The sequence below is a fragment of the Dicentrarchus labrax genome, unplaced genomic scaffold, assembly GCF_905237075.1.
Source record: "Dicentrarchus labrax unplaced genomic scaffold, dlabrax2021, whole genome shotgun sequence".
NCBI lineage: Eukaryota > Metazoa > Chordata > Actinopteri > Moronidae > Dicentrarchus > Dicentrarchus labrax.
In genome coordinates, this window is record NW_026136711.1 from 10,836,971 (window position 1) to 10,860,842 (window position 23,872).

At 42.7% G+C, this 23,872-nt stretch overlaps 4 protein-coding genes across 9 annotated transcripts in view; 3 read left to right on the forward strand and 1 right to left on the reverse strand.

Annotated features, from left to right (window-relative positions):
• Positions 1-6,040, forward strand: part of frmd4ba (FERM domain containing 4Ba) — a 44,712-nt gene extending 38,672 nt beyond the window's left edge. For 2 of the 4 annotated variants that reach the window (XM_051414116.1, XM_051414113.1), the window contains exons 16-24: positions 38-154; positions 554-782; positions 972-1,028; positions 1,138-1,273; positions 1,889-2,053; positions 2,163-2,923; positions 3,031-3,166; positions 3,541-3,789; positions 4,857-5,022. In XM_051414116.1, the coding sequence (XP_051270076.1) occupies positions 38-154; positions 554-782; positions 972-1,028; positions 1,138-1,273; positions 1,889-2,053; positions 2,163-2,923; positions 3,031-3,166; positions 3,541-3,789; position 4,857 (1,851 nt within the window). In that variant the 3' untranslated portion in view covers positions 4,858-5,022. Of the gene's footprint in view, positions 1-37; positions 155-553; positions 783-971; positions 1,029-1,137; positions 1,274-1,888; positions 2,054-2,162; positions 2,924-3,030; positions 3,167-3,540; positions 3,790-4,157; positions 4,312-4,856 lie in introns of all 4 variants that reach the window. The other 2 variants (XM_051414114.1, XM_051414115.1) reach the window with 2 other exon arrangements.
• A 3,521-nt stretch (positions 6,041-9,561) lies between these two features.
• Positions 9,562-13,893, reverse strand: arl6ip5a (ADP-ribosylation factor-like 6 interacting protein 5a). The gene is made up of 3 exons (XM_051414153.1): positions 13,643-13,893; positions 10,369-10,586; positions 9,562-10,166 (listed from the first exon to the last, which is right to left on the reverse strand). The coding sequence occupies exons 1-3, from the start codon at positions 13,819-13,821 to the stop codon at positions 9,991-9,993; spliced, it is 573 nt and encodes a 190-aa protein (XP_051270113.1). The 5' UTR covers positions 13,822-13,893; the 3' UTR covers positions 9,562-9,990.
• A 181-nt stretch (positions 13,894-14,074) lies between these two features.
• Positions 14,075-20,099, forward strand: trnt1 (tRNA nucleotidyl transferase, CCA-adding, 1). Of its 3 annotated transcripts, XM_051414145.1 has the most exons (9): positions 14,119-14,201; positions 14,281-14,338; positions 14,420-14,549; positions 15,394-15,587; positions 15,673-15,811; positions 16,009-16,135; positions 16,240-16,433; positions 17,706-17,959; positions 19,006-20,099. In XM_051414145.1, the coding sequence occupies exons 3-9, from the start codon at positions 14,420-14,422 to the stop codon at positions 19,249-19,251; spliced, it is 1,284 nt and encodes a 427-aa protein (XP_051270105.1). In that variant the 5' UTR covers positions 14,119-14,201; positions 14,281-14,338; the 3' UTR covers positions 19,252-20,099. The 3 variants fall into 3 exon arrangements, with proteins under 3 accessions (XP_051270104.1, XP_051270105.1, XP_051270103.1); XM_051414144.1 differs by lacking the exon at positions 14,281-14,338 and having other exon boundaries at positions 14,075-14,201; XM_051414143.1 differs by lacking the exons at positions 14,119-14,201; positions 14,281-14,338 and having other exon boundaries at positions 14,346-14,549.
• Positions 20,100-20,167: 68 nt separating this feature from the next.
• On the forward strand, positions 20,168-23,532 carry avpr2b.1 (arginine vasopressin receptor 2b, tandem duplicate, 1). Its single transcript, XM_051414149.1, has 2 exons — positions 20,168-21,363; positions 21,572-23,532. The coding sequence occupies exons 1-2, from the start codon at positions 20,499-20,501 to the stop codon at positions 21,778-21,780; spliced, it is 1,074 nt and encodes a 357-aa protein (XP_051270109.1). The 5' UTR covers positions 20,168-20,498; the 3' UTR covers positions 21,781-23,532.
• The last annotated feature ends 340 nt before the right edge of the window (positions 23,533-23,872 follow it).

Consider the following 23,872-nt stretch of genomic DNA (forward strand, 5'->3'; position numbering starts at 1 on the left):
CTCTCAGCTGACTTTTGGTTGTGGTTCTCATTTGCAGGAGCTTACAGGCCGTTTGCCTAAAGACTATCCCTTAGCCACAGGTGAGAAGGCTCCTCATGTACGACGGCGTGTTGGGACAGCCTTCAAGCTGGATGACCTTTTCCCCTATGATGAGGTTAGTGCTGCTGTTGGTGTGTTGTGTTTTTGTTGGTGTGGTATATTTCTGTCTGTTGTGTAATGAAGCATGTCATACTTAATTGAAACAGAGGTCTTCCACCACTGTGTTTGTTTACCTAGAGACCATTTGGATCATTTGACTTTTGAGATGAGGATTAGGGGTTTAACGTTTTGAAAATGCTTTGAGTGAAACATTTTTGAGTTTCCAAATTATTATGAAAGAGAATATACGTCTGAATATGAATGTCAGCACACTGAGAATGAATGTTTATAGATAAATTCCATATTGTGTCTTTGTAGTCTGTTTCTTTGTTCAGAGTACTGCCGTTGATGGGATCTGTCTTCATTTTTTGGAAATTCCCCCCATTAACTGTGTGCGTGCTGTGTTTCCCTGTAGGACCCACATCTGAGGAATCTTGAGAGCAGGTTCGCCTTGCAGCAGAAGATTGTGGAAGCAGCCATCAAGTTATCCAACGAGGATGACCTCGCCAAGACAGTGAAGAAGAAAAGGAGAAACAACTGTCTGGATGCAATGAGGAAGCTGGAAGAGATCGAGAAAGAGATCAACGCCTACAGGATCAAGAAAGGAAAGAAACCCACCCAGAGAGCCTCACTGATCTTAGCAGGTAGCTGTCATAAACTGCAGGGAAAGCTCCACATGGGTTATGTTTTGCTTGCCTGTCAAAGCTTGAAATTCATTTTTAAGGTCTATGAATTTTCTGACAAGTGATGATTGATTGAAAGGTGTGTCATTTCCTATGAAAAGTGTATATCAGAGGAGTCTCTAAGGACTATTTTCTCTCCTCTGTTATCAGATGATGTCAACCCTTCAGACCTAAGCTCTCTATCTGACAGCCTCACTCTAGATGATGGTAAGTGCCCAGGCATAGCCATGCGCATTGTGCATGTGTTCACTCCCTCCTCCCTCATTTACTGCATTTTAGATACATTTTAACCAAGCAACCACTTTTTATCTGCCAGATGACGAGCTCATTTCCCAGAGGCAGAGGTCCAGATCGGTTCAGTATTCCCCAAGACCGCACCACGCAGAAACTCTGGACATTCACTACAGCAAAGACAGACGGGCTTCTGCCAATGACCCGCAAGCAGACAGCAGGTAAACTGCCAGCAATGACACCCATGAAAGATTATTTTAATTTCCAGTGTGCGTCTGACAGTTGTTTTTCTAGAGGCCCATAAGCATGGAGCTAGTACAGACCTGTAGACTAGCTCCACAGCTACATTCCTGCTAGTCACCTCACCTCCCTCCTTCTCCTGGCTCTCCAACAATCTCCCTCTTATCAGCCCAATGCACCGGCTTTAAAAATAGATGGAAAAGAACATGTCGCTGCCTGCGAAGGAGCAGACAACAATTCCCAGCCGAGAGGAGAGGAAAAGGGAAACAGGAAAGCTCTGGAAACTTAGTTTAAATGGCAGCTACTTCATGACTGTTTACAAAGTGATATGGGTGATGTGTTGCCCTCAGATTCAGAAGTTTAAACTTGCTGTAAACAGTCGTAATGCTTGCTGTTGCATGAAAAGAATGATCAACGGGGTATGTAATGACTGTCATTCAGGTGTAAGTAATGGCTAAAGTGCTGCATTCAAGGAAACCCAAACTGTTTTTCTGACAGAAGGTGAAGAGAGAGAGGGTAGAGGTGTTTATTTCAATAAAAAGCTCAGCCCTATAGAGGCAAAAGCCCTAAAAACACCGTTCTTATCTGTGTTCCAGATCAAATTACGGCCAAGTCCAGGAATCACTCCACTACAGTCACCGTGATGCCTTATCAAGCCACAGCAGCCCATTTAAACCGGCTTCCAGACAGCCACGTGATGCCCGCAGCATGCCCCCCACCCCCCTCCTCACCCGCAATGCCTACAGCAGCACCCAGCTCAGGTAAGGCCTCAGAGACTTTTCAATATCTGTGCCATCAACAGCTCTTGTGTGTTTTGGCATATCCGTGAATCCAAACAGAGCTTTTCAATAAAGTGCTTTCCAATTGTAGATCAGAGGACGCTCCACAACATTTCCGCCAGCGTAGCGGTAGTCTGGAGTCCCAGTCCCAGTTCGTGACAGAGACCGAACCTCCTGTGCCAACGTTCACCTTCTCCCCAGCCCGACGCAGCAACAGCACTGAGGTCCTCGATGACGGCTCCTCCTACACAAGCCAATCCAGTGTGGAGTACAGCGTTCCCGGTAACCACACCCACAGACGCAGAGCTCGCGGTCGCCACAGAAAAGACATGTACGCCAACACGGGCAGCATGCCCAACCTGGCTCAACCAGACACCCGCTCCTACGCCTACCAGCCTCGACCCCGACCCACCACAACGGCTTACTACGTCGCAGGCTATCCCAGCCATGCAGAACCAGAGCCGTACTCTAATGGAGTCTACATGTATGACAATGAGATGGAGGGACACTATAACGTCAACCCTTCCTACCACCCAACCCCAACAGCTTATCACAGCCACGACACGCACAGTCACTATGGTAACGACGAGATAGACGGCATGTCACAGAACCCGTACGCCACACTGCGGCCACCAAGGAACCGCCCCGTGCCCCGCAGCAACGAGCACGTCACCAAGAACATCCAGAAGGCTTTGGTGGCGGAACACCTGAGAGGCTGGTACCATCGCAACGCTGCGCACAAACAGCCTGCGTACAACTACGACTATGACAGAGGCTCCCAGCAGAGCCTGGGCTATCAGACCATGCCTGCACCTTACAGCCACAACAACAGAAACACCTCCTACTCCTCAGGTTAGATCCCTGCACCATATCTCACAGTCTCTAGTGCATGCTTTTGTTGACCCTGGTTTCACATGTAGGTGGGTAATTTGCTGACATGTACAATTTTTTCTCTCCAGTGTCCTTAGTGTCCTCAAGTGGAAACTGGCACAGCCATATGAGTGGTGGTGGTATGCTGGAATATGACATGCCCGTGCATGCGCCGCAGTCCTACTCTTACAGTACAGCCCCCTACAGCCACTCCGCCCACAACAGGTGAGAGAAAAAAAAAAACCTCAGCTCGGCTTCAGCTCCTTATCCAATAAGCCACTCCCTGATCCTCCTTATCCCCAGAGCTAAGCGCTAGTGTTTAATTACCTAGAATGGATGGCTACAGAAAATATAAGCTGCTATTTGGTTTTTGTTATTCTTTAACACAACAATACTATGGACTGATGTGCAGCCAATGTTACATTTTCTTCAACTTCTCCGTTAAGTTAGGAAATCAGAAAACATCCATCTGCTTTTACATGACAGCTTGGTTCAGCAGTAGGATTATAGGATCTGTGCAGCCAGCAGTCAGTTCTTCCTCAGAGCTTAAGACTGGTTCTGCTGTCCTTAACTGTCCACTGGCCCCTGCTTTCTTATAGATATGGCACCTCCCAGCTTTTAAAGGGCTCCTGGCACAGCCCTGACGGCCAGAGGCGCTGTGCCTTTTTCCCTGCTAGTTCTTCCTCTTCAGCTTCCTCCTCCACTGCCTCCCTGCCCTCCTCCTCCTTTCCCTCCTCCTCCTACTCCCCTGGCTGTCGGGTCAGGCAGGTGACCTCCAGCCCTGCACAGCCACAATCCTCCAGAGGGCACAGGCTCAGTAAGGTGTCCTTTGTGAAAGGTAGTTCATAGTAAGTAAACAGCAATGGCCGGAGCCTGTGCGTTTGCTTCTTTTAGTCTGTCTGCAATGTGACTCCATAGTCTGCTTGTTGATGTTTTGAAGTGAACTTTGCATTTTTGAGATGTTTGACTGATCCTTCATTGTCATGTACAATAAGATAATTGCATGGCTTTTTCAAAAACATGCCTGCCCTATTTCCTCTTCCAGCTGGCATATTGTCATCCAGTGGTCACATTTCTCTGTAGTGTGCCTTTAGTGCTCAGATTTTTTTTTTTTGGTTTGTTTGTTTTCTCTCTGCCGTTTGCCTTCCTCTTGGCCCATATAGAGGCTCCCTGCCCATGTGCTGCCATTCACCCATGACCTTTGCCCCCTTCTCAGGCACAGATGTCCCACAGAGTTTGAGTGGCGGAGCTGTGATAGGATGGCGTGCCCTGCGGGGCCTTTAGAGAGGTGTGGGGCTGTTGCCTATGCGTCTGACCAGGAAAATTTACCCCTTCCCCCCAATTATCAGAGTCACAGCACAGAAGAAAGGGTGAGAGACGAGACTGTAAAACTTGCCCACATGGTTATCATGGTGATGGTGATGTGTCTTTTTTTTATATATATATGTGGCAGGGACTAGAAGAAAGCTCCAAATGATTTCATATTACTCTTCCTGATTTTTGGTTTATTTCTCTGGGTGTCCTGCGGTGGTGGGAGAGCACTTGTGTGGCAGAGGAAAAAATGTGACCCCTGAGTATAGTCGCATTTGAAGGCTATGCGTTTGCATAATGTCTGTGTGCATCTGCTGTTTTGTTGGGTGTGAATGTTTGACCCTGGGTTTACCCTCTGAAACTGTTATTAACATTAACATGCCTGAAACATATGAGGTAACTTAGTACATGAATGTTTTTGTTTGTTTTTTTTAACATTTCTTCTTTTATTTTACTTCCTGATCTTGGCACTACAAAGCTGCAATATGACAGGATCGTTTTGACAGCCCAGGGTTAATTCATTCTAAACTCGTAGTTAACCACTCACAAGCTACACTCAGTGTGCCACCTGTCTAACGAGTTTCATCTCATGTGTTTATTTCAGATCCTTTATAGATGTCAGCCAAATGGACCCACACATCAGTAATCAAATGAACACTAACCTGGAGCCAGAAGACCAGATTTACTGGCACGAAGACTCGAAACCAGGAACAATAGTGTAGTTGCCCATCTGCTGTATTCATTTTTCACCTTGACAAGTTGTCACTGTGCCTTAAACTGCACTTACCTGTTTGTGTCCATGGGATCCAAAGAATGAAGGAACTTAACTTCTGTGGAATTCAGCTTGTAAAGAAAATGAAGTCTTCTCATTTTTTCTTCTCTTGAATGCCAAACTGTTTTTAAATTATAACAAAAAAAAAAACACAAGAGCATGTCTGGATTGCGAGTGTTTGTGGTGATGGCACTTGGTGATGCACTGAAACTATACCAGGACCTGCTGTGGACTATGTGGTATAGCCCAAGGGAATGTGGACTAAATCTCTTCAGTGTTTCTCCGTAGAGATAGCGACTTCACAAACCAAGGACTAGGAGCGTCTCTTTAAGAGGATACTTAGCCGCAGTGAACAACGAGAATGACTCATCCTGTTGTGCCACTTACACACATGTATGAGCACTGGAACCATGAAGGACTGGACAGGGGGATTGATAAGGACGTTATCAAAATGAAGGATTGAACTCATTAAAAATGAGTCAAAAAAGATGGCTTCTTCCTGGAACATTCTGCAGTCACCAGATCAAATGTTGTCTAAGCATTGCTTGTAGCTACTACAGTGCTTCCTGTACTCTTGTTTGTCATTTACAAAGTATCAGATCTTTCTCACTGTCAGTACTTGCTAATACAATTGAGCCAAATGCATCTGTCACACCATTTGAGTATTACCCAAAGTCACCAACTTTGATATCACTGCCACATGTGAAAAGTCACTGCAGGAAGACAGAATATCCAGTTTTGTTGTTGTTGTTTTTTTATTTTTATTTTAACATGGTTATTTCATCCATGCTGGAAATCATGGACTGGTGCTCACAATTTCTCTTAAGAGAATGAAGCTGTATGTAAATGTTGGTATTGTAAATACACTGGTTCCGTCTTTTTTTTTTAAGAGCATTTTTATGTATTTGAAAAGCATGTAATATATAGTAAACAATTGTTGTTAAGTTGTTAAGCTGGTTCTTAGTAATTTGTATAATTGCATTTGTTTGAATTAAAAAAAATCAGCATTTGAATCAGCTGTTTGGTTTCTAGGTCGTATTTATTAACAAGAATGCAGACTTTGAAGCTTCTTGGGGAAATTTAATCACAAGACAAAATCTCATCCCTCTGAGTGCAGGAAAACAGGATTTAAATCCAAATCCATTAAATTAGGTAATTGAACGTCTGTTCAGCCAGTTAATGAAATGGGGTTTGAAGAAACTACAGTGTTTGTCCCCACATACAGAGGAAAATAACTAAATAACCTTAAGTCTCATTTCCATTTTATTTCTCTGCAGGCTCTGTCACAGTAGCTTAGGATGGTGGTCTTGGTCAACTCCATTCTGCACATATAAAGGGTTTGGAAACTACTTATCTGGGGTGCATTCAAGGAGGCAGATTATAGTTGGGAAGATAACTGTAGAGGACTGGCTACATCCCAGTTTTTTCTGGGCTTCTAAGAATGAATGCAGAGCTGCAATCAGTCATGATGAGAGCTAATTATGAATAAATGATCTGTTTTTAGAAACGCTCTGGTGCTGCAGAGCTCTGTCGCTCTGGCTGTATGTTCCCACTGCCTTGCTGTGTTGCCAGGCTGGTTTTTTTACGCCCTTAAGCCGTAAACCCACCAAACCAGTCTTTAAAACCTGTCACACCCATTATGGGCTATAACCTGTTCTTCTGTCCTCCCTGTGAATGACAAGCTAGTGTTTATAGCACCAAACCCTCCCTGGAGGCATCCATGTAATAGAAGTCTGCCGTACACATGTATTGCCCTCCCCCCCTCCCTTGTAGATTTCGCTATAACCCTTCACCTCCTTTCCCTCCCTTTCTTCCCCAGCCGCCACATATTTTCTACCAGTACAAGTGTATTCTGCCACTGGTCCCCCTCTTTAGGAAGACCGCTGAGCAGCTCCTCCTGCTCGCAGTGCCCCTCAGTGTTATGCTTCTTGAGCGAGCTCAGGGGAGGTCTGAGACACTTCCAGCTCTTCGGCTTTACCCCAGGCAGTGAGAGAGGGGGAGTGCTTTGTATCCAGCTGTCTCTCTGTGTCTCTGTGCCTCTGCTGCTTCACACCAGCTGCAGCCAGACATCAGGCGAGGCTGTTCCAGCTGACACTCGACTACATAAACAATGGGCTCCTATGTACTTTCACCTCATCTAACACACTCCAGACAAAACTGTGATATGCAGATGTAAGCAGATTGGGGCTGGGTATAGAACCTTAAAAGATTTTTCGTACTGTCCAAAATGTGTCCGTGTATGAAAAACTTCACTGGTGGTCTTGTTTAATTATTCTTTGAACAGAGTTTCCCATTTAAAGCTGCGCAAATCAATATTTTTAATTTAATAGTGGATTAAATGTGTGTCGTCTGACTCTACCAAGTATTGTAGCATCTTTAAAGGTCATTGTTTTGGTTTTAATGGCCACAACTTTACTCTTTTGGTCCGGTCTCCCCACTCTCCTCCATCCCGCTTTCAGCCACGGCTGTGTTGTTGACCAAAATGCTAAAAATATGTGGATTTTACACTTCCTGCCCTGTTTAAAGCTATTGAAATAATTATCATTTTGATTTTCAATACTGATATCAAATCAGCACTAAAATTGCACATTTTTAAACAATACCAGAGCTGATAGGTGTCACACATGAACAACTAAGCCCTGCCACACAGAGGGCTCAGCCAAGCTCAGATTAAAGTGACTATTAATCATGTTATGCTGTGGCTTCCCCAGGATCAGCACATTTACCTTGATCCAGGGAGTAATGGCTCTGACAAGCGATGAAGAGTGAATAGTTGGATTAGCGGACCGACCACACGCACTCAAGTCTGTTCATGGGCTAATAGGGATGACCTTCCATCTAGGAGGCAGTAAAGGCGACATTGGTGTTGGGGAATGCTGAAGAGGATACTGCAGACCGCAAAGGTCACAGCGGGTCATCATTATTGTGTCACATGATCAGTCGCAGTGTAGGTCCAAGCAGCCAGATCTGCTGAATGACAGGCTGTTTGACTTATGAGGAAAGCTAACCAGCTTGGCCAGCAAAAAGCCAGAGCCTCTCAGGCAAGCTGATCAGGGGGGGGGGACGGAGGGATGGAGGGGTCAACCCAAAGGCAGCACACTGTCAAAGTGTGCTTGGCCTAACAACATTAACTATTGTATCATACTAGATAACTCCCTGCCCCACGCCTTTGTGTTGTGGAAACTAAACAGGAGGCAGATGTTGAAAGTCAAAAGCCTGCACAGGGAGAACAGCGTTGTTACTTAGCAGCTGGTGCAAAAACAGTACACAGGTTTGCTTTTGTGTCACATCCTCTGACTTCTGTTGCCTCACTGAAGATTATCTTTGGAAGCAATTATGGTTGTTTCAAAATTACAAGTTAGTCAAGTGTTGTTGATGCGTGCATGCAAAAAAAGAAAAAAACCCAAGAAAGGATAAGTGTTGTTTTGTACAGTGCAACTGCACTTCCTCTCCTGGATTACACGTGTGTCGAGGAGAAAACACCAAAGACGCACACCTGTTGGGGGTGCAGCAGCTTACACATGTGTTGGTGGGATCCCCACAGCAGCTGCAGCAGCAAGAACAACAGCCTCCACTGTGCTCTGGGAGACATGACTTTATTTTTGAGTTTATTGCCACCAGCGCTGGTGTTCACTCCTCCAAGTTGCACAATGTGGATGGAGATGAGGCACCGCGGGAAAGGACATAAATCACTACTGTAGCACAGAGGGGGAGAGCCCTGCAGCTAGAGTCAAAGTTAAACTGGAGAGCCACTGGAATACTATTACACCTGAGTGTGCAGAGGTCATCATTTCAACAAATGCCATGCATTCCTCCCAAAGAAATGATGCTGCCTGAAATGGATTTCCATCGTTTGGAAAGCAAAGGGTTAACACGAACACTATGAAACACCAGCCCTCTGAAGTGATTACTCTTTGTAATGCCCATCATTCTTATCTTCATGTTTCCCCCAATCCTTACACGCTGCCACTTAACGACCAAATAACGGAGCATTATGTTCCAGATGGGTTCTCATTATCTGCAGTCAATTTCAAATGGAATCCAATAATAAAAAAAACATCTGAAGTAGCTGACACAGCGACTAACTCGGGATTGGAGGTGACTGCAGATGAATCCACTCCGTCACTGTGCAGCGCTCAGCTCTCCACACTATAATCTACTGCAGCCTATTGATTAGCATTGGGGGTAAGTGGAAAGGAAAGCAAAGTTAGCCAATCCATCACCCAGGGGGCACTGTCAAGATTAAACAGTCGAGATGTGCAGGAGGAATACTGATGGGCATGGGTTAGGACCTCACACTCCTTTGAAGTCTTCATTTTAAATATTGACACTGTGATCTGCGTCAGGATTTGGAGTCACAAGTATTTCAAAGCTCAAGACAAAGTGGCGCTTTCTCTTTTGTCCTGCTCTTTTTATTTGCATAAACATAAGGTTGGCTGGTTTATATTTAAATGTGTACTAAAGTAAACTGTTAGATTTTATGCTAGGAGACATTATTCAAAAACCGGCCTGCAGAGTAACTTGGCAGGGATGTGTGTTGAGTGTGCACTTTTTTAATTCTTTGTTACAAAGCAACACTTTCACAATTTTAGTCGTGTGTAAACTGGCAGGAATAACGGCTGTTTCAGAGACTGATTAAACACAGATGTAATACCTAGGAAGGAGTCTGCAGCTGTGCTGCACAGGAACACTGACACATTGCATAGCAGAGATGTGAGGCAGAGCTGAGATGCCCCCATGTGTTTGTCAGAAAAGTGCCCTGACAAGTTCTGGGAATGACAGACACCCTGAGGTAAAGATAAGCCCTTCAGATTACAGGCCTTCTTTTCAAAACACACACAGGTAAACACACTGTATAGGAAACAAACTCCAAGAGGTCTAGATTGAGATCTACAGAATTGTGTTACATCCAAAAGAAAAATTCAAGATCTTTGGCCAGAGGTGTGTGCTCCTTGTCCAAGCCCAATCACTCCTTCAGTTTTCCCTCCAGAAAGCTCTGGATCTTTTGAAAGTTTTCCTCTTGCTGACCCAGAGCCTCCAGCAAGATGCCCATGGGTGACCTCTTCAGTCCGGCTCCTTCGATCTTGTTCTCCAGTTTATTCTTCATGTTGCGGAGGCGAAATGAAGCATGTGCAAATATCACTGAAAAGCAGATGGGAGAACGTTTGGCAATAACAAACCTATAAACCTTTGTTCAAGTCAAACTATAATAACATCAGTCTTTGAGAATCTGAGAGGGTTCACTCCAAAACATGTTTCACTGATTTTGAATTGCATTGCCTAAACTTTCATAACGCACTGATCATTACACTGTCACTATCCAACATTATCATCTTGAACTTACAAGCCAGAGGTAAAGTGATTGCAGTCATAAACACCATGACGCTCCCCAGCATAGAGATTACAACGTAGCTGGCGACCATGATGGCGATCACAAACGCTGTGGGATTGTGCTTCTTGAAGTTGCTGATCACAGCTCTGTTCTCTCCGGCCCACACTGAACCCATGAAGACGCCCGACACCACGGCCATGGCTGTGAACATCCCCAGGGGGTTCAGGAACCTGCAGGGCAGCAACACAGATAGGTCAGTTTAAAACTACAACTGGAGCACAGGTCGATCTGGTGTGTGTAGTCACTGGCTCCCCCAAGTGGGTAGAAGTAGTCTGTACAACAACATGACCAACATGCTATAATAATAGTATAGGAGCACAGATTATAATATTGTGTCCATTTGAAATGAATACTTTTGATCCATTATTTGGATGTAACTTTAACAAAAAATAATACTATTACCTTTGACAATAGATGACACAAACTAAAAAATGTTGAGTTTGCAAAAAAGCATATTAATGCTCAAAATGTATGATGGCTAAAAGAAAAAAACTCTTCAAAGATAGCAAAAAGAAAAATGCTGATAACACAAAAGTCGATTAGTCCAAAAGTCAATCGATCTGCAGCTTTTATGACAACAAATTAATTGTTATAGTCATTTTTTCAGATATCAAACAATATCTCGTTCTACCTTCTCCTGTGTGAAAAATGAATATGAACCATATATTGTAGGCACTATATTTGCAGCTCAAGCAGTCACTTAGTTCAGCACATAGGTTTTCATCTACATCACACCTACAGTTTCTCCCTGGCCAGGCACCTTGGACAGAAAAGCTTTGTGACAAATCCACCCCTGGCACCGCTACAGTGGCTACATCAGGCCAAGTCCATGACCTCACTGAGTGTGACCGAGGTCCTGTCTCACTTACTCAGGCTCTCTTTGGAGTATTTGGCTTTACACATATTGGTGATCCTGGATTACAGGTCCTCACAAAACTGAGCAAAAAAAGAAAAAGGCTCAATGAAGACGTATGTGATAAAACTGTAGCATGAATAAAGCAATTACATTCTCCCCTTTTAAAGTTATCACTTCCTGCCATTAGGAAACAGTGTACCTTTCTTGTGTTTAGGATTATAATATTGAGTTTATAAAAACATTTCCGATCTAAAAGTTGCCTCATAATAGAACTTGACAATTTCCAAAGTTGAGTGTGTATTTGAGTGTAAAAAAAAATTCGATAACAATATTTTGACCAATATTATTTATTTTTTAACATAAATACATACTATACACAAACATTTTTGATAAAGATCACCTACATTTTTTACGAAGATGCACTGAGCAGGACACTTTGCAATTGAAAAATAAACCTGCCACCGCCCTCTGGTGGACAAACTATGCAATGGCGTGGTCTTTACAAATGATCTCAGAAATATCTATTTCTATACTGCTATTTCTTATTATTTATGGTCTGACATATGTGCTGACATTAATATGTCAGTGATATAAGATAATATCAGCCAGACTCTACCTCATAATATTCAATTGTAAATTCAATGTATTACTGATGAACTGATACGGTCCTGGAAGCCATGTTTTACAGCACTTTACAACACTTTCTGTATTTTCAATATAATATATTGTCACAGAATGCAAAGTCTTTCCACTGTTTGATTGGTATGGACGCCACTCTAATCCTGAACAAAACCTGCCCCTTTAACTTTGGCTGGCAGCGTTAGTTACCATGGCAACGGGACTCCAGCTATCTTTGTAAACAAACAAACAAACAAACCAGAATGAATATCCTCACTTGCACTGTGAAATGGTGACCATTTTAGAATACTGATATACTTGGATGGGCTTGAAACCTCTCCTGAACCGCTGACGGACCCTCCCACATCATCAAATGTCACTGGAACAACTGTTGCTCTTCATAGGATCTCTCACCTCACATCCCCTATCGCATTTCACACTTTCTCTGCCTCCATTTGTTATGACGTACAGCAGTGTGACTTCGTATTGATTATAAAGTCAAAGGTTTTGTTCCCCTGTATATCACACACAGACACACACTGCGAGGGTAACACACAGCAGGAACAGAGTTTACTTCTTCTGCACTCAGTGCCTGAAACCATGCTTTCTATGTTACAGCTGTGTGAAGGAGAACTATATGAGGAAACCCAGAAAGCAACTATATAAAACAGTAACATATGTGTGAAAATGAATGATACGTCTATGAATAATTATGTGTAACCATGTGTGGATTGATGTGCAATAACAAAATGAGTTCACTCACACACGCCCTGAACACTTTTGGCACTGCAAATGATGTTCATGCAAAAGCGCATGCTTGAGCTGTTTCGAAACTGGATAAAAATAGCATAATAATGTTTTTACAAAACAAGTAAGCTGAATGTGCCAGCCTCGTTGGTTTAGGGTCATGACTCAGGATCGACTCAATGAGAAATTCTCCAATACTAGATTATCTTCCTAAGCAGGGGTACAGCGGCAGCTCAAAAAGCTGCTGCTTTTTCACAACTGTGCTATCTGCAGTGCAACAGCTGACTAGACAAACGGCTTATGAGGCCTTCATGACCATAGCAACAATATGTCATCATACAGCTCAGTGGACAGACCATGACAGGGCATCACTATTTATAGTAAGCCAGGCTTTAGCTGGAGCAAAGTGCCAACCAAAGCCAAGATATTTCCTTGAAAGTCTTGTTCCGTGATCTGATTGAATCTACCTTGTATGGAGATGTCAGATAATAGGCCAGCTCTGAGGGCAGTCTGCAATAGTTAGGTATGTGCTTGTACTGTCAGGGTATTTGGAAATCTTGATTTTGGTTCATGTACTGTGTGAGTCAGAGCTCCAACACTGGTTCCAGACTCTTCTTTTCTCTCTCCATTTCAGCCTGTTGCCAACAGAGTGCATCATGTGATCCTCAAGTCATCATGTTTATCATTTATATTAATGACCAACGAATAAGTCACATTGTATTCCTGTACGAGAGGCACAAACTGAGAACATTACAGGAACAGTCCCTCACATGTCAGCTGGAACAATATACTCCCATTCATTCTTATGGGACTCGGTCTCCTCCCAGTCCACATCCTGTTCAAACCCTCATTTTAAATCCGTTTACAGTAGGCTACATTAGTTTACGCTAAAAGGGCAAAAATATATATAAATAAAGACAGAAAAGGTGACGAACACAATTTAGCTGTGAACTAACGACCACTAAACCGCTAACTGTACTGATGCCATTACAATATGTAACTTACCCGACAATGAGGAAAACAACGATGGCCATAGCCAAATAATTTGTCTGATAATAAAGCAGGTTGCTGACAACTCTGTTGTTCCATTTCGCTAAATCTTTCGTGTCTGGTTTAGCGAATCTTTCCGCTCCGGGGAAGAAGTCGTCCCATGGTCTGAACGGTGTCAGCTCCACTTTAGCCATTTGGCTCTTGCTCTGTTTAATCTGACAGCACAACAGCAACTTCTTCTTCTTCTTCTTCTTCTTCTTCTTCCTCTGTAGTTTTCTGGTGGGCTACAAGCCGACGTTAAAGGTGCATACCGCCTCCTACTGTATGGGAGTGTGTAACAGCATCACAAGCGCAACAGCAACAGCTGAAGATCGCCTGAAGCTACGAACAAGAGTCTCGCGAGAAGCCTAGTGGCAGCTCGCTCTCTTAAGCGCCGCCTCGTGAGTCTGACGAAACCTCGCGCCATTGGTCAGCAAGCGCACATTGTGGGAGCACTTCCTGTTAATCTTTACGGTAGACAGCGTGAAGCGACAACGACGGCGTCTGTTCGTAAGCTCTTCTGTTGAGGCGTCAGGTCAGTTCTGTCTGTGATGTTTGGTTTGTTTATATTGACATGTAGATGTTGCTCACGTGCTGGCAATGTGTGTGAACAGTGTGACTGTGACAGTGCACGCGGACCGCCAAAGCTCGCGAGCATGACTTCAATGACGTGTAAGGTTAGCTAGCTCTGTACACGCTACCAAACAAACAAACAAACAGAAGCACATGACAATGTTTTTGTTGTTTGTACAGATGTGGAGCAGAATATTGAGTCCTCGTGTGATTAGTAGAACAGGTTTCTATTGGAGGAGTATCTTCACTATGCGGCTGAAGACCAGTGAGTTCCAGTCTCTGTTCAATGATGGACTGAATGGACTAGCAGGTGAGATACAGACACCTGCCAGTTGTGGTCAGTAAAGGTAGTTTAAAAATGAGAGCGCATTTCCAACAACAACTTTAAAAGTTTGAGAGGAAGCAGGAAAGTTCATAGATGTGTTAATGATTTCAAAATAAAATATGTTATGAATGCTTGATACAAGAACGATTAACTGTCTGGGATGATATAAAGCTCACTGCAGGTACTGTAAATCGGTATCAACATATATGTTGAACAATACACAAATTCTGTTTTAAAAAATAGTTTATTTTTAAGGAAAGGAGGGATCCCTCTTCCAATGTGGACAGACTTGCAGTAGATTAATTGCAGTATGGACAATCAGGATGCCAAAAGCACTGACATGTTAATTTTTTGACTGTCTTGGTAATTTCTGTAACTAGTAGCTATCAATACGTCAGCACATCCTAGAGGCTGTTTAGTCCTAATTATTGTTTTTGATAAAGCTCTACCATTTTCCTGTTTTCAAAGTTATTGGGCCAGTAAGATTTAAAAATGAACAGCCAAATAGATGCATCAGAGGCAAAAATATTCAGACTCTTAGTCCCTAGTATGGGGCAATTGCCAACAAATGCTGGATCCTACATTTCCCACAACACAACCAATAAAATAGTTTTGTTAGAGTGGTAGCTATACATGTCTTTTACACTCTGCACCTCCAATTTTAACTGGGAGTTTTTTTAATCATCACCATTTTAATATGACAACACACACGCTGTGGGCCTGGTCGACACTCTTTAGCCTAAAGCACATTTCCAAAGCTGTTCTGGAGGCGGTCATATCATTGTGAAAACTGCAATCAGAATATGAATTAGTATGTTTGTTCTTTCAGAGGTGTTTGAGAAGCACCAGCATGAGCTTAGGATAGCTGGAGGTGCTGTGCGTGACCTGCTGTCTGGGAAGCGGCCAGAAGATGTGGACTTTGCCACCACAGCCACTCCAGAGGAGATGAAGCGTATGTTCCAAAGTGCTGGGATCAGGATGATCAACAATAAAGGAGAGAAGCATGGGACCATTACAGCAAGAGTAAGAGGCTGACCTGTTTGAACAGGCTGTAAAGACGGTCTTCGCTGTGCCTCTAGTCATCTGTGTTTATTGGTTTCTTTCATAGCTACACAATGAGAACTTTGAGGTGACCACGTTGCGAGTGGATGTTCAGACAGATGGCCGTCACGCAGAGGTGGAATTCACCACTGACTGGCAGAAAGACGCTGAGCGGAGAGACCTCACCATCAACTCCATGTTTTTAGGTACTGGTGTGATTGCCATCCACTGAATTAAACTATGTTGTAGAATCATAATGGCTTATCTCTGTGTTTGCTTGTGTTGTGGGGATGCTCAGCATCAGTCCCGGTGTATTCAGGGGACATGTCACTAATTGTATTATGTACACTCAACCAAAATTACCAAGATTTACCACGTTTCGTTTACTTTTTCCCCATCACAGGGCTTGATGGCACATTATATGACTATTTCAAAGGATATGATGACCTGCAGAACCGTAAAGTTCGGTTTGTTGGCAGTGCTGAACAAAGAATCCAAGAGGACTACCTGAGAATACTGCGCTATTTCAGGTGAGCCACCACATTTCACATTTTTTTTTCTTTTTTACTTGGAGAAAACGTTTTATGGAAGAATATTATATGAAAGAAGCCACAACCGTTTCATTTCTCCCTAGGTTCTATGGCAGAGTGGCTTTGGAGCCTGACGACCATGAGCCCGAGACACTGGCCGCCATCAGGGAAAATGGGCGTGGACTAGCGGCCATATCGGGAGAACGCATTTGGGTGGAAATAAAGAAGATGGTGGTTGGTAACCATGCAGCTCATCTGCTGGAGCTGATGTACAGTCTGGAATTGGCCCAGTACATAGGTGAGAGAGAAGGCAGGGATGGGCATTGAAAGGATTTTACATATAATTTCTCTAATAGCAATCACACAAACTTCAGCAAGAAAAAACAATCTGCACATTCAGCTTCAACAGTGTGTTCAGTGTGCCTCAAAGATACTGCTTTATATTATCAATTTTTATATATATATATATATATATATATATCACACATAATTGTGTATCTTTCACCTCCTGATGATATTCAAGTCATTACTCACATCAATGTCATGACTTCCATTAGAGGGAGAATAGGTTTTAGTGAATTTTTCGTGAAGAAAACATTGATAATCAATCATTGGGGCGTTCAGAGTGCCCTTTTTAATTATTTCTCTTGACAGGATTTCATCAGTTCTGACACAATTGGTAATTCTGTTTATTGGTCCCATTCTTAAAGGAGTACTCCAGCCATTTAGTATTTCAGTTCCGTAAGTTGGGGGACAAATCGGAGCAGCATTGGCCAAGATATCCTGACTCTGTTCGTCAAAATAGAACACTTTTGTCATGAATGCTTTTAAAAGAGCATACAGAATCTTTGTTAATGTTGACAGTCGCAAGTGCTCTTGGATTAGTTGTAGCTTGAGTCTGACTAATGACATTTAAACTGATTTAACTAGGTAACTTTAAATATTATCTTCTTATTTACACGTCTGTTAAGGCTCAGATGTCAGCATTAGGTTTTTACCATCAGATTTTTCCTGAGATTTATGCGCTCATACTGACTGGACTGTCACCGCTGTCTAAGATAACTGTTATAAGTGTAATGTTGCAATTTTCCTTGTTGCCCACTTTGGTGAGAACATTCCCACTTGTTAGAACATTTTTTCCTTCTTGTCGAGATACCTTTTTGAAAGTGTTCTGAGCGAACATGTACCATGCTATTAAGTCATTATTTGCAGAGTGCAGGCATCAGTGAAAAGGATCAATAGCGTCGAAGCTCAACAACTGTAACAATTTGCAGCTGTTTCTAAATGGGGAAAAATTAGATTGGAGATGGAGTGGATTCAATACCTCTTGATTTCTGTGGCACTGAACACCTAGTTAGTCACCACTCGACAGATTGAATGGCTCTTGATTATTTAACTCCTCAGGTTATTTATTAATCGCAGAAGACTTCAGGCATGTTGTCTGCATAATCCCAATGAAATAGATTATAATCATAACACATGTAATTATTGTGTTCTTTGTCTTGTTTAGTTTCTGTTGCTGTTGTTAAAGTCAGTTCTGCTCATGACTCCTATCTCTGCTCCTCCCCAGGCATACCTCCAGATGGCAATGTTGAGGAGATGAAGCGAGTGTGGCAGAATGCCAAAGATCACTCACCCAAACCCATGACCATCCTGGCAGCTCTCTTCCACTGCCCAGAGGAGGTGGAAAAGATGGACCTCCGACTTAAGGTGTCCAGGGAGGAGAAGAATCTGGCTCTGTTCCTGGTCAAATTCAGACGGGAGCTCCGCAAGAGCCAAGATGACCCAGATAGCCTCAAACCCTTCACTGACTTTATCATTGATGTAAGTTTAAGCCTTTTTCCAGCTGGTCTGTAGAAACAATTAGATGTCAGTTGTGTTTTATAGTGGGGAAAGAGAGATTTATAGTGGGACACTTACCAGAACAATGTGATCATTGATTTTAGCCAGGAGTGTATATACCATGTTCTTGGCAGGTGGGATAATTCATCAGAATGTATTATGTGTCAGTGAATGTAGCTAGGGATTACCTACAAGAGCTTAATTAGCTTACTTATTCTGAAGCTGAATGGGTGGACATCTGTAATGCAGTGAGAAATCCCTGTTTAAAAACTACCCACAAGTGTTCGGTGACTGCTAAGTTCACTCATGCGTTGAGATATGCTTTGAATTAGAGCTAAAATGATCAACAGAATATTAATCTGCTTCTACAATAGTAAACTGATTCCACTGGTTTTGGACTGTGGATCAAACAAAACCAGCAATTTGCAGATGTCGTCTGCTCTGGGTAAATGTGATCATAAAAAAAAATAATTGATTAATTAATTGATTAATCAAGTAAAATAATCACCATCAAATAATTGTGGTTCCAGAGCTTCTTTGAATGCAGGGATTGTACCCTTTAACACATCTCCTTGGTCTTGCTGGACAGTGGTCCACCTGCATCCATCACCCACATCTGAATGCAACCTGTTCCCACCCATACTAATAGGGTTTTATAGCGAAAAGACATTCTTGGAAATGTTTGTATTGACCAACTAGGATTGGGTTCTGATAAGCCAAATAGAAAATTGATCTGGTTCAAAGTGAGTGAGTCTAACACATCTCTTAATTAAATAATGATCCCTGCTCTCTTGTATTATTAGGAACAAGCAATTACTAGAACATTCTGGGAGTCATTGATTGGCAAACCTTTACATTTAACTTCCCTTAATTTCTGATTTTAGGCCACACCCACACAGTTTTGATGAAGCAGATCAGCTAACTGTGTAAATGTTAACTTTAACTTTGTTTATCTAGTCATGGAACACTTAAGATCTGAAACCAAGTTTTCAAGGTATTTAATTCACACACATATTTTATCTTTTCAGAATCGGGAGCTGGATTCCCAGAGTAAAGTGTGTGAGTTACTGAAGTACCAGGGTGAGGAGAAGCTGCTGAAGGAGCTCTGCAGGTGGTCCACCCCTCGCTTCCCTGTCAATGGTCACGATCTGAGGAGGATGGGTATCACGTCAGGCAAGGAGATAGGTGCCACTTTACAGAAGCTGCGTGACATCTGGAAGACAAGTCGTTATCAGATGGACAAAGATGAACTCCTCAGTTACGTGAAGCCTTAAATGAGCAGAAAAGGCAGGGGTGTGCTGCTCTGACACTGTGCTGCTCACAGGTACTAATTGAGCTGACTGATGCATGTTGTTGAAAAAAGGACACTACAAGAACAGACACGTATGTATGAATGCAATTGAATTCTAAATTACCCCAAGGCCACTTAAGTTCACCTGCTTCGCCACATGAATGAAGAGACATCAACAACACTCAGAGACTGTCACTAGTTATACTGATGTGATTAAGGAAGAAGAAACATGAAGACAGGGCTGAAGGGATGAAGTCACCAGTAACTAGAGAATAGTTACTTCAATAGTTAAATATCTTCACTGTGCAGAATGATGTCTGTGCAGAGTTTGACTCCAGAAGGATATTTTCCACTTACCTCTGCTGAAAGTTTCTGTGTTAACCAAAAATTAGATTTTAGGGAGCTGCGCCTATGAGCATGGTTTGTGACATCACAAATGATTTGGAGGTCAGTCCTGGTCCAATATGCAACTTCGACAGTGTGATGTAGAAATTTGAAGCCTTCAGTGCACATCCACTGAGAATAGACTTTACAGTGAAGGAGGAGACATCTTGTGTGCAGCAGGGAAACTTTAGAAATGATTGAATTTTGAATATTTATCGATTCTGGAATTTTTAGTGAGGTAGTAGAAGGATTTCTTCAGGCAGGCTATTTGTATATATGTCTTAATACATGGGGGGGGGGTCTTTAATTTCATTGTTATAACAATATTGGAAAGCAGAAGTTTGGTTTTTCATGGTTTTGGTTTGCTCCTGTCAGCTGTGTATTATTTCCTTGCTATGTTTTCTGTAAAGAAAATGATTTATAAAAAGGTTATACTTTTCATTGAAAGACTGACCTGGTGATTCTTCCATTCAAGTGCACACACTGCAGAATACAAACATATTTATTTAAATTCATCATTCATCACACTTCCATGCCTTTGGCACTGTGAGGAATGGGTTCTGTGCTGGAGTGAGGTTGCTCCTCCCTCCTTCAGGGATGAGGAGATATAAAGCCCTCTCCCTCTCCTTTACTAACACCTCAGTGGACACATTCAACACTTCTTGCTTACCGGGAACTCGGCAAATACAGCGCCCCAACGATTTCTTTTAAGGAGTTATTTTTTGATGAAATTGTTAAAGGACGAATTCCAGGCTGCCTGCTTACATTTATCTGTATTTGCCATTTCAGCTAGATTCACCTGGAATGGTTATATAACGGTGTATTGGCGTTATTTGCGGTGAAAGCATGGATTGGTTCGGTGTAAACATCAGTAACTCCACTTTGGAAAGCGCTCTGCCTGGGGATGTGCAGAGAGATGAGCGCTTGGCTCAGGTGGAAATAGCTCTTCTGTCCATCATCTTCATCATTGCAGGAATCCTAAACTCTGGGGTTTTGTTGGTGTTGTGGAAGCGGAGGAAGCAGCTCTCCAGGATGCGCGTCTTTGTTTTCCACCTCTGCGTCGCCGATCTGGTGGTCACATTTTTCCAAGTTTGTCCGCAACTCATGTGGGACATCACTGACAGATTCGTCGGTCCAGATGTATTGTGTCGCATAGTGAAGTACCTGCAGGTGGTCGGGATGTTTGCCTCCACTTATATGATAGTAGTGATGACAATAGACCGATATCAAGCCATCTGCAACCCCATGGTAACTTTCCAGAAGCGCAGGGCGCGCTGGAACGGTCCGGTGTGCGCCGCCTGGTGCGTCTCTCTCATCTTCGGCCTCCCGCAGATCTTCATCTTCTCCCGGGTTGAGGTCGCCCCCGGTGTATACGACTGCTGGGCGCAGTTTATCAAGCCGTGGGGACCGAGAGCGTATGTGACCTGGACGACTCTGGTGATATTTGTCCTGCCCATTCTCACGGTGGTCGTGTGCCAGGTGCGCATCTGCCGCACCGTACACTTTAACTTTCACATGAAGACGCAGCACGTCGGAGCGGTGGTCAGTAAGCCGCTGTCCTCCAGGGCCAGCAGCGTGGCAGGGGTGTCCAAGGCGAGGGTGAAGACTGTGAAGATGACCATGGTCATCGTGCTCGCCTACATCATCTGCTGGACGCCTTTCTTCACCGTGCAGCTCTGGTCGGTCTGGGACGTCGAGGCGCCCACTGAGAGTAAGATAACATGGACATTTTCATAGAAATTGTACAATAAATCAAGTCTATTGCTCTTTATTCGTAGAGATGACAATTAGGGCAAACTGATGATACTCCAAAATTTGATATCCATAGCTAGAAATTGTTCCTCAAATAAAACAGATCAAAATATAAGAATTAAAGTTACAGTTGAATCTTTTTCTAATTTTCTCCTCTACATTTCCAGCTGCAACCTTCACCATATTGATGCTGCTGGCCAGTCTGAACAGCTGTGCGAACCCCTGCATCTACCTGATGTTCAGCGGGAATCTGCCCAAGAGACTGGTGGCCCTGATGTGTGTGGATCAGCCTGATCTGAAGGGGTCCATCCAGGAGGAGGCCACCATGGTCAGCTCCCTGTACATCAGCCTCAAGAGCCTGTCAGACTGCAGATAAAAGTACTGACGCCTCAAACGCTTCTCTCACCTCAGGTCGGTGAATGTGGTGCAAAACTGTAGCTCTCTCATGAGGAAGACTTACTGGAAACCTCTAATAAGTGTGAGGACAAACATCATAGCAGAACAGAGTTCCTGTAGTAGCAGTATATTGAGACCACATTGTAGAAATTAACAGCCAATGAAATGTTTTCATGTGGAAACTCACTGCAGAGTACCAGACACAAGGAAAGGTTTATGGGGATATTACAGTGGAACATAAACTATGATACAGTTGCTATAAAGTCAAGATTATATAACACATACTTTTTTTAAATGTTCAAAGCTTGTTATAGACTTTTTTTTCTAGAGATCCACCACTTTGGTCCAGAGAGAAATATCTTGCTACTGGATGAAATACCATGAAATGTTGTACAGACATTCATCGTCCCCAGAGGATGAAACCTACTGACTTTGATGAGCCCCTGACTTTTCCTCTAGCGCTACCATGAGCCGACCATTTCCGCCAATAAATCCTCCTAAATGTTCAAACTGGACCTTTTTAACTTTTCACCTAGCACCATCATCAGGTGAAATTTTTAATTTGTGGAATACTTTGGTTTATGACCAAATACCTGCAAAACTAATGACATTCCCCTCAGCATCACTTGTACTTTGTGTTTAGTGCTAACATACAAAAATGTTAACACACTGGCATGAGCATATTTGCATGCTGACATTTGCATTTAGCTCAAAGCATGTGAGCCCCTTGCATAGCTTTAGACTTTGTTTTTTCGTAATCAATAAATAGTGCAATGTACCAAAAGCTGGGTTAGCATTCATGTTAGATGATGTTTTGACCATTAGGCTGCAGTAGGTATGCAGCTGTTCCATCATAATCTACTGGGCCCTCCGACAGGCGACACCACTCTCTAGCCCTGACCTAACGTGCCCTTCAAATTGCCTTTAAATCCTGCAATCACCCAAGCAAGGAGCAGATAATCTCTCTTCGCCTCAGTTAAACTAATGGTGGCATAAAATGTGACTCCTCACTGTTGACAAAATGTAATTTCTTTGGGAGCAGCAGCACAATATGCATCAGGTTATTTAGTCAGAAAGATACAAATTATAATGAGTAAGAATCATGAAATGGACAAACCATTTGCATTTAAGAGGCAGGTTGTATTTGATTGCATGTAATCTTTTTTGACAAAAAGACTTATGTAACATTTAAGCTTGTGAAATTATGAGTAATGATTCTCTCATTTTCAGTAATCTATGCGTGATGTGAAAGTGTTTCACTCAAATGTAAATGTGTTTTATCCTGAAAATATGTAATTGTTTGTATGTATCATGTCCTTTAAATGTGATTCAGCAGTCTACTTTACATCTGTATACTGTATAATATCACTGGATAAATGCACAGAAATACGACACTATCTGCAGTGATATGTTTGTAATTGTCAAAGATACAGACAGTATGCATAAGATTACAGACTGGATCTTTGACAGATTTTATTTTCATTTTGATATAATATACAGATCTGAATAGAGATCCAAAAACTTGTATACCATTGGACCTTTCCTGGTACAGGTCCTTTTTTTTTGTCCAATGTATCTTTGATAATGACATGTAATAGATATTCCAGATATGCAGGAAGATGCTTGCTGATAAATCTTACAACATGTTTGCGTTTTCAAAGACTTTTTCTCTCGAGCCCTATGGAATGATTGTCTCTGAGGTGCTGCCAAATAAACTGCTGTGATCTTGTGACTTTTCATGTGTCTGCTTTTTGTCTTCCCAACAGCACCGTCTTGTTTAGAAAAATGTCCCTTTGGATTTAAAGCTGAAACCTTTATTTGCACTCTTGTCCTCTTCTGTTTGCCTGCAGTTTATTTTATTTTTCCATTGTATGTCACCTGCTAGTCTCCTCATATTCCATTTGCAGAACGGGAACATTAGGAAAACCAGGTGACAGACACAAGGGTGGAAAGACATTACTCAAGGACAAATGCTGTATTATGGTTCAGTGATTTACAGGTGTCTCTCTAGCTGGAACATGTCATATAGCTCAGGCTACGTGAGAAACATGAGCAAAACCTGCCATATGGCA